Genomic DNA, 14,988 nt, shown 5'->3' with positions numbered 1-14,988 from the left:
TTGCCAAGTATTTTAATAACCGCCTTAATTATTTTTAAACATTTACTAAATTCTTTCTTTCTAAATTCTAATCTTTAATAGGAATGCACTTTCCTCAGTGGGTTTTATTTCATGTTCACATAGTTGGGGTGTAATCTTGTTAAACTGGCAAACAAAGTACTGCACCCAGCTTTAAGTCTGTGAGATCAGCTGTATCCTGCTGTTTGGTGTCTTTTATACTTCGCAAACAGAGCTTGTATGAAAATTAAGATAGTCTGGTGTCCCTGATGGCAAACTTGGAGCTGTTGTATCTCTGTAGGGAAAATATTCACTAGCGTGAGCATTTAATATACAGTTGCATATATTTTACTTTAATGCAACACACGCCTTATACAAGTAGGTTGACCCATGTATAAAATAATATATTGCTATAGGATCTATAGACAATTTTAATTCTACTTTGATTAGTTCTGTTTTGGGTAGCAGTTAATAAATAAGTAGGTAAATAAACTAAATTTGTTGTTTAGATACTGTATGTTTTAAAATGTGTTAATTGGAAAATGTACTGTGGCCACTATACCATTCCATCTGTGGAAGCCACAATAATGAGGAAAGTGGAAACATGAACATTTTACTGCTTTGTACTTTTGGGTTTTGTTTTTTTTTTTTTTTTTAAATGGTGAGAGACAAAGCACAAGCATTTTAGAACCTTAATGTATGGCTGAGTTAAAGGATCACATTTTCACTTGTGTTTGGTAAGATTTGGTGCTCTGCTACTGTTAACATTTTATTGTTTAATTTTCCCATTTACTTTATAATACAGAGTAAAAATTAAAACATTATTATAAACGAAAGACCTGTGTGTGTGTATAGAGCAGTCCGCTCTACTCATACTCCGCTATGACCACTAGATGGCGCATGCCTGCACTTTTAAACGGTTCCAGTGCTAGCATGCACCTCATTACGAAAAACATGTGTGCAGCAAATGCCACTGTACAACAACGACGTTGTGCTAATAACACCGATGAAGAGACACAATGTCGAAAGGAAGCAAACACTGTGGCGCAACATACACGTGAAACAAGTCAGCAACGGAGGGCAAGGCTTTAAATTTTCACTAAAAACATCTATCTGGAGGTATTTTCTCGAGACAAAAGATTACTAGGATTCATAAGATATGACATCGCCAGTGTCTCCTTACAAAAGCCAGTGGGGTTGCAAGCACAGGTGGGTACACGTCTTCTACCCAGGGTAATTCTTAAGGTGCAGCTGACGCCTGTCGAAGTTCATGAATATAGTAAAACTGCTAGGGAATCTTTGCAGCTAGTAGAAAAATAAATGAAAGACCTGTGTGTGTGTTTGTGTTTGTGTGTGTGTATGGAACAGTCCACTCTGCTCACACTCAATCACAACCACTAGATGGCGCCTGACTGCACTTTTACATTTTTTGCCACTTGCATGGACCTCTCTTCTCACTATGAAAGACGTGTGTGTGTGTGGAGCAGTCCGCTCTGCTCATGCTTAACCAAAGCCATGGGAGTTGGTGTGAATTCTATGGAAGATGTAGAAGCTTATTCAAGTGTGACTTGCAAATGCATGCACTTTTAAATTTTTTTCAATGCTTGTATGCACCTCACTTCTCATTCAGCCCAAGCACAAAAACTAAGCTGTGTGGTACATGCATGTTACACATTCACACAGCGATCTACCATATATTTGCCTGAGACGGGTTCCAGCTTGTCCCGCTCAATTTGTGCCACAACTGCACTCGACTACACGTCCTTGTCAGACAAGCACGACCTGTCCCGGTCCACTTAGCTGACGCATTTGCAAGTTCACCAATATAATAAAACTGCTAAGGAGTCCTCGGGTTGTTTTTTGTCCCGAAGATCACACACAGCTAGTTATTTCTAATTCTTAAATCTTCCATTAGACCCATGACTAATGTCCCTTTCTGTTTTGTGAGACAAGCTTCAGATTTTGGTTGGCTCAGAATCTTTCTCACCTTTCCAAAGAATTCACATATTCCAACCATAAATGCTTCAGAGGACTACTACATTATTTTTGCTTAACTTGAATTAGCATTTTCTGAATTCTCCTACAGTACTGTGCAAAAGTTTTAGGCAGGTGTGAAAAAATGCTGTAAATAAAGAATGCTTTCAAAAATGGAAGTGTTAATCATTTATTTTCATCAATCAACAAAATGCAGTGAATGAACAAAAGAGAAATCTAAATCAAATCAATATTTGGTATGACCACCCTTTGCCTTCAAAACAGCATCAATTCTTCTAGGTACACTTGCACACAGTTTTTGAAGGAACTCGGCTGGTAGGTTGTTCCAAACATCTTGGAGAACTAACCACAGATCTTCTGTGGATGTAGGCTTCCTCACATCCTTCTGTCTCTTCGTGTAATCCCAGACACACTCAATGATGTTGAGATCAGGGCTCTGTGGGGGCCATACCATCACTTCCAGGACTTCTTGTTCTTCTTTACCCTGAAGATAGTTCTTAATGACTTTGGCTGTATGTTTGGGGTTGTTGTCCTGCTGCAGAATAAATTTGGGGCCAATCATACGCCTCCCTGATGGTATTGCATGATGGATAAGTATCTTCCTGTATTTCTCAGCATTGAGAACACCATTAATCCTGACCAAATCTACAACTGCATTTGCAGAAATGCAGCCCGAAACGTTCAAGGAACCTCCACCATGCTTCACTGTTGCCTGCAGACGCTCATTATTGTACCGCTCTCCAGCCCTTCGACGAACAAACTGCCTTCTGCTACTGCCAAATATTTCAAATTTTGATTCATCAGTCCAGAGCACCTGCTGCCATTTTTCTGCACGCCAGTTCCTATGTTTTCATGCATACTTGAGTCGCTTGGCCTTGTTTCCACATCAGAGGTATGGCTTTTTGGCTGCAACTCTTCCATGAAGACCACTTCTGGCCAGACTTCTCCGGACAGTAGATGGGTGTACCTGTGTCCCACTGGTTTCTGCCAGTTCTGAGCTGATGGCACTGCTGGACATCTTCCGATTTCGAAGGGTAATAAGCTTGATGTGTCTTTCATCTGCTGCACTAAGTTTCCTTGGCCGACCACTGCGTCTACGATCCTCAACGTTGCCTGTTTCTTTGTGCTTCTTCAAAAGACCTTGAACAGCTCATCTTGAAACCCCAGTCTGCTTTGAAATCTTTGTCTGGGAGAGACCTTGCTGATGTAGTATAACTAACTACCTTGTGTCTTGTTGCTGTGCTCAATCTTGCCATGACATGAAACTGTCTTCCACAACCTCACCTTGGTAGCAGAGTTTGGCTGTTCCTCACCCAGTTTTAAGCCTCCTACACAGCTGTTTCTGTTTCAGTTAATGACTGTGTTTCAACCTACATGTGACATTGATGATCATTAGCACCTGTTTGGTATAATTGGTTGATCAGACACCTGACTAGAATCCTACAAAATCCCTGACTTTGTGCAAGTGGACCTATAAGAATTGATGCTGGTTTGAAGGCAAAAGGTAGTAACACCAAATATTGATTTGATTTCGATTTTTCTTTTGTTCGTTCACTTTACATTTTGTAAATTGATAACAATAAACAATCATTATTTATATTTCTGAAAGCATTCTTTGTTTACAGCATCTTTTCACACCTGCCTAAAACTTTTGCACAGTACTGTATATCCAAAATACTTCTTTGTGTCAGAATGTTGGCCTTTATGGCTTAGATGGCTCATCTAACTTTTTTCAAGATTAAATGAAATCCTTTTGGAAAATATCTTAGAGAATACTCCTCATCTTTTGAAGTTTTTTTTTGTATCTTAGTTTTCTGTGACAAATTTTGTTCAGTTGTTTTTTTTTTATCGCATGAAAAAATATTAACAAACTCTGGTACATTATATTTATAGTTCTATTTGTTTCATTTATATAAAGAGTGAGGCCATTCTTAGGGATTCAGTAAATAATGTTTCATCTCTTTTTCTGTTGTACAGATATGTTTAGACGAGTTGTACGGCAGAGCAAATTCCGCCATGTCTTTGGCCAGGCGGTGAAGAATGACCAGTGTTATGATGACATCCGTGTTTCACGAGTTACTTGGGACAGCTCTTTCTGTGCAGTCAATCCAAAATTTGTTGCCATAATCATTGAGGCTAGTGGTGGTGGTGCCTTCCTTGTACTTCCTTTGCACAAGGTAAGACTAGGATATATTATATAAATAATAAGTAGTGAAAGCTCAGATTGTTGAGCTCAGCAGAGATAAAATGTTACATATATGTGTGCATTTTCACAATGCTTCTATGCAATATAATAGTTGTTGAAAGAAAAAATAAAGGTATATAGGGTGTATTGTAGGAATTCGTTTTGAATTTGAATAATTTATAAATGAATGAGACCCACTGAAATTGTATTTCAAAGGTGCTTTACTTGTTGAATCAATTTACTGTAATATGATATGGTAAGAGATTTGCACACATGAAGTTAATGACTGATGAAAAGAGAAACATAAGTTGTTTAAATTTATATTACATTGAGTTAGATATATACAATATAGAATGGACACATTCAAATTTTGGAACACACAGAAATTTGTGGTGGTGGATCGAATTAACTTTTATTTAACAAAAAAAGGGAATTGTTTTAAGGTGCCATCAAAAGTAACCTTAACTTACAGTTGAATAAAGATGCAGCATTAATAGGAAAATACTGTATGTCAGTAGCTAAGTTTCCATCCAGTTTTTTGCGACGTTTTGTAATCGACAAACAGAATATACGTAAAAAAAGATGTGCGAAATTTGCTGTCTCCAGCCTGTTTCCATCAAACTGGCTTTTTATCGATAAAATGGTGTGCGTGATGACGTCATCCCCCCCAAAATGAACTGTCGCATAACTTTTGTTGTATCACGAAAAAAATCTGCCCTTGAGCCGTTTCCATACATAATTTTGTGTATGTCGCAAATTATCTACCTTTTGTTTTCCACGTTACACCCCCTCCACTAAACAAAGAAATGGAGAGATTATTCAGACAGTTTTTTGAAATTTGCCAGCTTACTGTTATTTCAGTTTCACAAATAATTGGAATTGTACATAATATCCGAAGACGACAGCAGAATGAAGCAGTTGCTTGTCTGATAGCCCTAGAGCTCGAAGAAAGTACCCCAGTGCGACGAAACCCACGGGTATGGGAGAGACAACGGAATAAGACCTTCTGGGAGGAGGTGGTGGAGAGACACTTAACAGAAAATCTCTGGCTGCAACATTTTAGAATGACACGGCCGACGTTTGAGATGTTGTGTGGATTCATCAGTCCTGATGTTGCGCCCATCACAGGTTGCCACCGACCACCGGTTCCAACCCAAAAGCGGATTGCCATCGCCCTTTACAAGCTGGCAACCTGCGCCGAGTATAGAGTAGTTGGAGAAACTTTCGGGGTTAGTAAAACTACCGTCCATCGATGTGTATATGCTGTGTGCACCGCTATTAAAGAAAAATTAATGCGGCGTTATATCAGACTTCCGACTGTAGCGGAGGCCAATGAAATTGCATACCGCAATTCCTTGGTGCATCTTGTGCCACAGATTTACGGTGCGCTGGATGGCACGCATGTGCCTATTCTTCCCCCGACGGAAGGCTACCGCGATTACATTAATCGCAAAGGGTGGCCATCTATTGTTCTCCAGGCCCTTGTTGATGACAGGTGCATGATACGAGACATTTGTGTTGGCACTCCTGGAAGTGCCCATGATGCAGCTGTGTTTGCAGCATCGGATCTGTACAGGTGAGCCTACCTTTCAACATCCCTTCACAGTGCGATAACAACTGAATTAACCTGCTTCCCTTAAGGTTTTTAATTAAAACTGAAATTTGAATTAATACAAAATAACGACGTTTAATCAAAAAAAAAAACTCTCTTCATCAGACCATGCGAACCGCTCCGCCATTCTCGTTTTGATTGCACGTGATGAAAATGTGACACATTTATTTGCGTTAAAGCCCTTTTTTCCAACAAAAACTGTTTCCAATGTAGTTTTTGCGACATCTGAAGTATCGATATGGAATTTATGCGCTAAAGTTAAACGGAAAAATATTATGTCGACATGTACAACATTTTATCGATAATTAGCATTTCCATCAGCTATATCGGTAAAAAAATTTGAAGCGCTAAATATTTTTTCGCAAAAACTCCTTGGATGGAAACCTGGCTAGTGTAATCTACATGTCTTTAATCTACATATCTTTGTTCTCCCAGAGGTATAATAAGGTTGTTAATTATTGTTAATTTTCTCTGAATTATTTGCAATCAGCTCTTCAGAAACAATCCATAATCTGTTTCTGTGTTATTCTCTTTAGAAGCAGGTTTAAAAAATATAACTGTAAACAAAGAAAACACAAGCATCTGGTAATACAAATAATAATGAGTAATGTACACTATATCTAACAAAGTAATCCTCAATACTGCTACAGTAGATTCTTAAATGCTGTCAGTTATTGATTAAACTGAACAACCGTGCACACTGTTAGTGGGGGCAAACTTCTCTTAACAAGCACAAGTCTCCTATGGATCCAGATAACCACTGGAAGCTTGCATCACATATAATTTTCTTTTCTCCAATCAAACATTGTTATATTTGCATTTTTCTAAATAATAGAAAAAATAATGCTTATAACTAGCCTTGGCAAAAACACTGAATTTTTTTCTCTCCATTCTGCATGAAAACATGATTAAAAGTTTGTCTCTGCCATCAATACAAACTACATGGGGTAAGTAACATAAATGTTATTTTTGGGTGGAGTGTTCCTTTCAGTATTGCTATTTCATATTCATGTCAAGTGCTACTTTTCTCTGTCTCTCTTAAGTGACAGTTAATTAGATTATTATTTTGCGTTTTTGGTACTATTAGTATAGACAGTGTGGAAAATACTACTACAGTCATTTAAGTGGTAATGGTTCAAAAATGTAAACCTAATATGAGCTCCAGCTCCACCAACTCCATCTCCCTGGAGTAAAACATGAAATATCCTATATGTAGACAAGTGTTCATTTATGAATACTATACTCTTACTGTTATTTTTATTATTGTATCTGTCCAAGTTTTTTCATACACTAAAGCCAGTATACAGTAATCCCTCCTCGATCATGGGGGTTACGTTCCAGAACCCCCCCCGCGAAAGGTGAAAATCTGCGAAGTAAAAACCATATGTTCATATGGTTATTTTTATATTTTTTAAGCCCTTATAAACCCTCCCCCACTCTTATAAACATTTCCCGCACAATTATACAGCATAAACCCTTTGTATTCTCTTAGATATTAGGTAAGATTCATTGAAATTATGTATGTAAACACACTGTTTATATACAGTAAAACCTAAATATTATTTTAAAGATATCGAGCGTCTCCGATATCACATATGTTACAGCCATTATGACAGACAGGCTACCAGCAATAAATACGTACAATGCAAGAAAAATTGTATACAGTAAAATGTGTGTACAGTGATACTAAACTATGTACATGTAATAATTACTGTATGTAGAAAATGAATTATGTTACTCACCAACAATGACATGGCGACTTGTCCAATAACGATGAATTTAATTTTACTGCACAACAAAGGAGAGCGTTACAACTCTTTTAAAGGAGCCTCTTCAGGCGACTGTGTAGCACCGCAGTTGTTCTTCTTCCGGCAGTCTTCAATCCAAATCCCTAAAGCAGATTCCATCCAGACTACCGCCTTATTACATCCACTTACAACTCATTTTGCGCCCTGGTTAAAGGACACTGCGACCATAGATCTTATATTCTTTTCCTCCTTTTTGAATAAAAAACAATCGTGGACTCATTGATGCCGTAATGGTGTCCTGCAGCGGTGTAGCTGTTCCCTTCCTTCAGCATGTCTAAAACTTTTACCTTTTCGGAAATCGTTAGCATCTTCCGTTGGCGCTTGGGCACGGCCCCTGAAGCAGTAGCAGGAGCACGTTGATGCTGAATGAGCAAGACGAGACTTCCTGGTTAATGCAGCGGAATCAAATTCTGTGCTCCATCGCTGAGGCAATCAGCACACAGGAACTTAACTGCGTGCTCTGATTGGGTAGCTTCTCAGCCATCCGCCAATAGCGTCCCTTGTATGAAATCAACTGGGCAAACCAACTGAGGAAGCATGTATCAGAAGTAAAAAGACCCATTGTCTGCAGAATCCCGCGAAGTAACAAAAAATCCATGTTAAATATTTAGATATGCTTACATATAAAATCCGCAATAGAGTGAAGCCGCAAAAGTCAGAGCGCAATATAGCGAGGGATTACTGTATTTAATTATTCTCTTAAGTCACATGGTTGTTGAAAATATAATTTAGATGGATAAACAAATCTCTGCTTTCTAGATAGTAAAAGGTAATCTGTATCTTGTCAGAAACTCGACACAGAGTCATAAAAAGGTTTGGGGCAGCCACCCGTATAATTGGTTTCCTGGCTGCAAAGTTGCGTGAATAAATACAGCACTGCTGTGCACAAAACCAAGTCCAAAACAGAACTGAGAGAACAGGGAAAAGGTGCAGGCTTTTAAAGGGGAAGACAGAAAGTGAGATCATATGGGGTCGGGCTCATGAAGGTCTTCAGCCATTGATTCGAGCCCAGACATGACATCAACGGGGCCAAAGCCGGCAAGGTCTCCTTCCATAGGCTCGGTCCTGGAAGTGACGTCAAGAGAGCCAGGTGGAATCTCCCGTGAATGGTCTACAGGAAAGGGAGAAAAAGAGTCAGTGCACTCTGCCACATCCCGGCATGCCTCAGAACTGCCCTTACTCAAGCCCTTTAGCTGCCTCCCATGCGCATGTGTGTGACAATCTGCAAATTTCTTTTGATTTAATGTGTCTCCGTTTGTCAGAACTTTCTTTTGTATAAAGTGGAAAGGATTGTGTAGGCTCTAGATGGGCGTAATGTTGGGTATTAAAAATGGAAAAACTGGTATGTGAAGTAAAATTTTGTGCCTTTCTTCAGCTTTGTATTATATGCATTAATAATGCGCAAACCTTATTGTCAAGTGAAAGCAGACTACTGCAGCCTTGCATTCCACCAAATTTGTAGTAACATCCCTTAGTTTTTGCAGTCTTCTTTTGTCTGAAGCTGTTTCAGTGAACGTAGAGTTTTCTTTTTTTCCCCTCTCCTGCTCGAGATCTCTTCAATGCATCTTGATAGGTGTGGATTTCTTAGTTGCCTCTGATTAGCAAATCAAATGCTTCAACCTTTCATGATGAAAATAACAAGGAAATCTTTATAGTGTCTTATGTAATGCTTATGTTTTATAATTATTAAATTTTCCTGTCTCTTGAACGAAAAATTAGATTAACTGGTAAATTTGCTGTATTTTCATTTGCTGTTTTTTCCTTCTGAATAATGTTTCATTTTGATATTATTTAGCTTTACAGTTATGGATTATGGTGTACATTTGTTGAGGTACACATACCACATTTTCAAATATGCTTATTAAATATTCCCACATATAATTCTTCTGTGCTGTCTTGGCTTAAAAGCTTAATCATAATACATATCGTGAGTTCTGTTTGAGTTAGTATGATTGTAAGAAGTTTGGTTAATGATTGTTAGAGGATTGCTAGCACTTTGATTATTTAACATGCTGATGGACTGTGGGGAAAATGTTCCTTGTTAGTCTCACTTGATTCCATTTAGAGTAAATTACACACTGAGATGTCTTTTTTTGTAATATTCAGCCTTATAATCAACTTTATGATATGTTTGCACAATAAATTGTTGTGCATTTCTTTTGCATTTTTTTTTCTTTCTATATATCTTAATTTAGAATTTGAAATGTTTGCCATCAGTTAACATGCTGATATTTTAAATTCATTGCTGCCGGGAATTAGTATTTTCAAATTTGTACTTGGAAATCCATTCCTGTTATTAATAGTTTTATGACCAGGCGGCCAAGGACCTGACACACTTTTTCTCAAAGCGATTGTTCAGTAGTGATCCTTGTATTCCGTGTCATTTTTTTTTTTTTTTTTTTCATCAGTCCTGGAAACAATGCTGTCTAGCATGCATGTTTAAATACAGAAAGGTTCTTTTCAGTTTCTGTTTTGTTTCCATAAAATATTAAGGTTGTGTAATAAGGAAGACTGTGCTTAGAATGTGTACAGAAAATGCTTTTATTACATTGCCTAATTCATGTTGCCATCAGGGAAAAGTAGTGTTTCTACACAATGAAGAGGCGTATCGGCGAGAATTAAAAGATTTGTTGTTTGGTGAAAGTGAAATCCAAATCCACATATGTGAGCGGCAGAGACATGAAGTGGGTGGCACGAAGCACAGGCCAGGGGGGTTGGCGAGCATAGCGAGCAGGGGGTAAACCCCTTATTTTGTGTGTGTATATAATATAATATATATAACCAATCTCCTTGAGAGGGGCTAGACTCTGTACCACTCTGGAGTTGCTCCCGGTGAGAGGTGCAGAGCGGGTGTGGGCATACTTATTGCCCCCCGACTTGGAGCCTGTACATTGGGGTTTACCCCGGTGGATGAGAGGGTAGCCTCCCTTTGCCTTCGGGTGGGGGAACGGGTCCTAATTGTTGTTTGTGCGTATGCACCGAACAGCAGTTCGGAGTACCCACCCTTTTTTTAGTCCCTGGAGGGGGTGCTAGAGGGCATACCTTCTGGGGACTCCCTCGTACTGCTGGGAGACTTCAATGCTGACGTGGGCATTGACATTGAGATCTGGAAGGGCGTGATTGGGAGGAATGGCCTCCCCGATCTGAACCCGAGTGGTGTTTTGTTATTGGACTTCTGTGCTCGTTCACGAGTGAGGGAAGAATGGAGCCTGAGATTGACAGGCGGATTGGTGCAGCGTCCGCAGTGGTGCAGGCTCTGCATCGGTCTGTCGAGGTGAAAAAGGAGCTGAGTCGTAAGGCAAAGCTCTCAATTTACCAGTCGATCTATGTTCCTACCCTCACCTATGGTAGTGACCGAAAGAACGAGATTGCGAATACAAGCGGCTGAAATGAGTTTCCTCCACAGGGTGTCTGGGCTTTCCCTTAAAGATAGGGTGAGAAGCTCAGTCATCCGGGAGGGGCTCAGAGTAGAGCCGCTGCTCCTCCGCATCGAGAGGAGTCAGATGAGGTGGCTTGGGCATCTGATCAGGATGCCTCCTGGACGCCTCCCTGGTGAGGTGTTCTGGGCACGTCCAACCGGGAGGAGGCCCAGGGGAAGACCCAGGACACGCTGGAGGGACTATGTCTCCCGGCTGACCTGGGAATGCCTCGGGATTCTCCTGGAAGAGCTAAATGAAGTGGCCGGGGAGAGGGAAGTCTGGGCATCTCTGCTCAAGCTGCTGCCCCCGCGAACCGACCTCGGATAAGCGGAAGAGGATGGATGAAAATATATACATTTTTTTTGGCTACATAGTAACACGTGCCTAACCCAAATTCCTATAATGTATGTGACCTTTCGTTTGAATTAATAACCATAAAGATAGATGCTTCAACAAATTACCAGGTAACTTCCTCACAGATGGACAGATTATTCGACTAATAAATATGTTCTGATATGATTATCCAGCAGCAGTAAAGAATTAATCCTAATTACAACAAATATTTTAAAATAATGTCATTAGTGCTTTCTGCTGTAAAGAGCATAGTTTGCAAAGAAATAGGTCTTTCAAGAGATCAGGCTGTTTTATTTTCTGCACTTGGATGATGACAGTTCAGAGTATAGCACAGTATTATTAAAAGCATCTTTCAGCTGCATGGTGAATTATACAACCATATTGCGATTGCTTTGTTGGCCTGTAATATCCCTGTAGCAAGATGACTGCACACACCTCCCCAGCCTCCCTGAGAAGGGTTTCTCTGTCCTTCCCGACCTGTATTCAGATGGAGGAGCCCAGCTGACAGCAGATTTTACCTTATATGGCCATTCTAAGTACAACGGCTGTCAGCCTTCCAGAGCCATTTCCTCAAAGCATCTTCATTGGCTAAGAGCAGTATTAGAGCCTAGTGGTTTCTGGGATTGGTTTGGATACATCATAAGATTGGACAGGACTAAGAAAGAAGGGGTGGGGGGATCCCAGCTATATGAAGTATTGAATGTGCAGTGCTGTCTGTCTTCTGATGTTTTCACTCCATATAAAGGCTGCAATTTTTGTGTGGTATTTGTAATGTGGAGACTAGGCTTTTCTTGTATGCTCTGAGTCACACTGTTGAGGATCTCTAAGGCTGAATTTATTCAAGTAAAGTTAAGATTTCTGAGCTTTGATAATCAAATAATGACACTAATTTTAGAATCACATTATATCAGTCCACTGCTGTATTTAGTTTTATGTGCTATTTCTGTACATATGCTTATTTCAGAACTGCCATTAGAAAATTCTGATACCTAGCCATCCTAAACTTAAACTGTCGCTGCTCATTTAGCTTGGGTGTGTTTTTTCCATTATTTATTTCTGAATAAATTCCTTGTTTACTAAAATGATCTCACTCCTGGATTTCTCCTTTGTTGTTGTTTTTGTAATGTTTCTAGTTTCAATACTTAAATGTTTTTTTTTTCTGTTGTTATAAATAAGTTGTTCCAGTAGTGGTTTTCCCCTGCCCCTGTTTTGGCAGTGCTTATGAAATTAAAAAATGTTAAAACAGACTTTATTTAAAGCCAAGGGATATAACCAGTGTGTCCCATACTTCAAAGTTACTAATATTTTCTGTGGAATGTTTTTCTGTTGATCCTACATATTTTAAATAATGAGCAATTCATTCTTCCTACTGACTCATCACCTAGCACACTGATGCATACACGAGCTCCTGGGTGAGGCCCCAGCTCAACACTCACAGGCTGGCGCTGTTAACCTTCACTGGCTGCTCCTGGCTTTTCAGATTACACATTTCCTTACTTGGCATCTTGAAATTCTTTCTGTATTATGAACATCTCTGGCAGTTTATACCTTAACAGCTGGTTTAGGAATCCACTTTTGGGTTAGTAGTGAGGAAGAAGTTGTCACTTAATTTAGATTCAAGGACATTATTATGAGATGTTTTATTCGCACTACCTCATTTGTTTAAAGTTAATAGGACATTTTAACATCATTGGCCATACCAAGAGCTTGAGGGAAAATGAAGGAAAAAAACGCAGCTTTAGAAAAGGCTACAAAACTGTATTAGTGTCTTGAATCGCCACGATTATTGTTGGGTTGATATTAATACTGAAAGCTGTGTCATACCATCTAGACAAGGAGGAGATCTGTGAGGAAAGCCAACAATCATTTGGCGGTGCTGGTGAATGGAACTACAGAGTTTGATTGCTAGACCAACAAAAGGGTACATACAGCCATCTATTATAGTATATCATGAGATCGGAAGATAAGCAGGAAAGCATTACTCATAAAAAATTCAAATTAAGTTCTTTGTAAAGTTTGCAGAAAGCATGAGGGTGAAATCTGTTCATAAAATGTTGATGATCCCATGCCCCAGGAAACATTGTTAAAGAACCAGGATGGAGGCAGCATCCTGCTGTGGCATGTAAATCGGCAGCAGCAGGACAGGACAGCTGATTAAAAGTGAAACAAAAAATGGAGCACCATACCGTAAACTATTGCAAGGGAGTTTGTTTCACTCCTCTAAAAGAACATAAGCTTTTTTTCATTCAGGTGAATAATGATTCAGAGTTCGTCAGAGCAAGATTAGAATGGTTCCACAATTTACTAAAAAAAACAAAACAAAACACTTAATGTCTCATCAAAACTTGTCATGAGCCTGTAGAACAGTTGGAAGATTTTGATTCTTCAGTGCTGTGAATTTAAATTATCCAGCGCCACCTTAGTAGAAGGAAAAAAATCACTTGAATAGAAACTCTGAAGGCACCTGTCCCAAACAAAATGAAGCTGCTACTGTAGTAAAAATGGTTCAAGCACATAGCATTTGCACACTTGGGCAAGTGGCAAATTTGAGATTTTGATTTTAAGATCTCTACTGACAAAAATAACATTTTCTTAACATCTTTTTCTTCTTGTCTAAGTAAGTTTGCAATGAAAATAATAATTGAAACAATATATTTGAAAATATACTGCAATCCACCCATCTTTTTAAACCTTTTAATGGGGTTGAAAACTGTTTGCAAGGCCCTGTTTCTTTAGTTTTAAACTTGTAGATTCTTTATAATTCATTAAAGGTTGTGGTGGTAACGTTTTTAGAGTTGCTACCTCATAGGTGTAGAAGATGGGAGCTCACATGCAGGAGTAATCTCCATTATCGGTGGAGTTTGGATATTTCCTCTATATCCCTCGCTACCTTCTGCTCACACAGTCTGGGTATTCATATTTTTCTCTCACACTCCTTAAGGCATGCATGTTAGGTTAATTTCTGACTGATGTCCCATGCAGGAATTTTGTTTGCAGAGAGCCTGAGCTTATCCTGGTAGTATAGAAGTAGTGGCACGTGATTATCACCTTCTGCCTAGAATTTCTTTCTTCATTGATATGGAAGCATCAAGAGTCTGTTGAATGAATGATGGCAGAATAAAATGTGTAATGTGTCATTTGTCACCTGACTTGAGGAGGACAAGATGCCATAGAATGACTGTACATCTGTAAAACAAATTCTGTAGGATTTATTGTAATTAGAAATGGAGCAAGTGAGATACACTGGTAGTTTCTTTGTTTTCTACTTGGACGGCTATTCTAATTACTTCTTCACAAAGTAGGAATATGCTTTATTCAAAAATATTTGCATTTATTCTGGAGTTTACTATTTTACATTTTGCTTACCGCAGCAGAATATTTGCAAGCAACATTCTGTTTCAAAAGCATCTAACATGCTTAGATGGCAGCCAGAGTTTTATTTTTAATTTACAGTGTATCGGTGTCAGAAAGGTACTGTGTATATTTTGTTTTTTCTCCTGACTTTAGAAGTTAAAGCTGAAGCTTTCCAGCCATTGTATTTGAAGCATATTATAAAAAACTTCAGTTTAAGGAAAGGTTTATGATCCAATTTATATTAGTCCTGTATAACTCATATGT

The 14,988-nt window shown here is 38.9% G+C and overlaps 1 protein-coding gene across 1 annotated transcript in view; it reads left to right on the top strand.

Moving 5' to 3' along the window:
* Positions 1-14,988, top strand: part of coro1ca (coronin, actin binding protein, 1Ca) — an 81,454-nt gene that overhangs the window by 23,609 nt on the left and 42,857 nt on the right. Inside the window, exon 2 of the mRNA XM_028824115.2 lies at positions 3,970-4,169. Within this exon, the coding sequence (XP_028679948.1) occupies positions 3,972-4,169 (198 nt within the window). The 5' untranslated portion in view covers positions 3,970-3,971. The remainder of the gene's footprint in view (positions 1-3,969; positions 4,170-14,988) is intronic.

The sequence above is a fragment of the Erpetoichthys calabaricus genome, chromosome 18 (genome assembly GCF_900747795.2).
Source record: "Erpetoichthys calabaricus chromosome 18, fErpCal1.3, whole genome shotgun sequence".
Lineage (NCBI taxonomy): Eukaryota > Metazoa > Chordata > Cladistia > Polypteriformes > Polypteridae > Erpetoichthys > Erpetoichthys calabaricus.
This window is presented reverse-complemented; position numbering and strand designations above follow the sequence as displayed.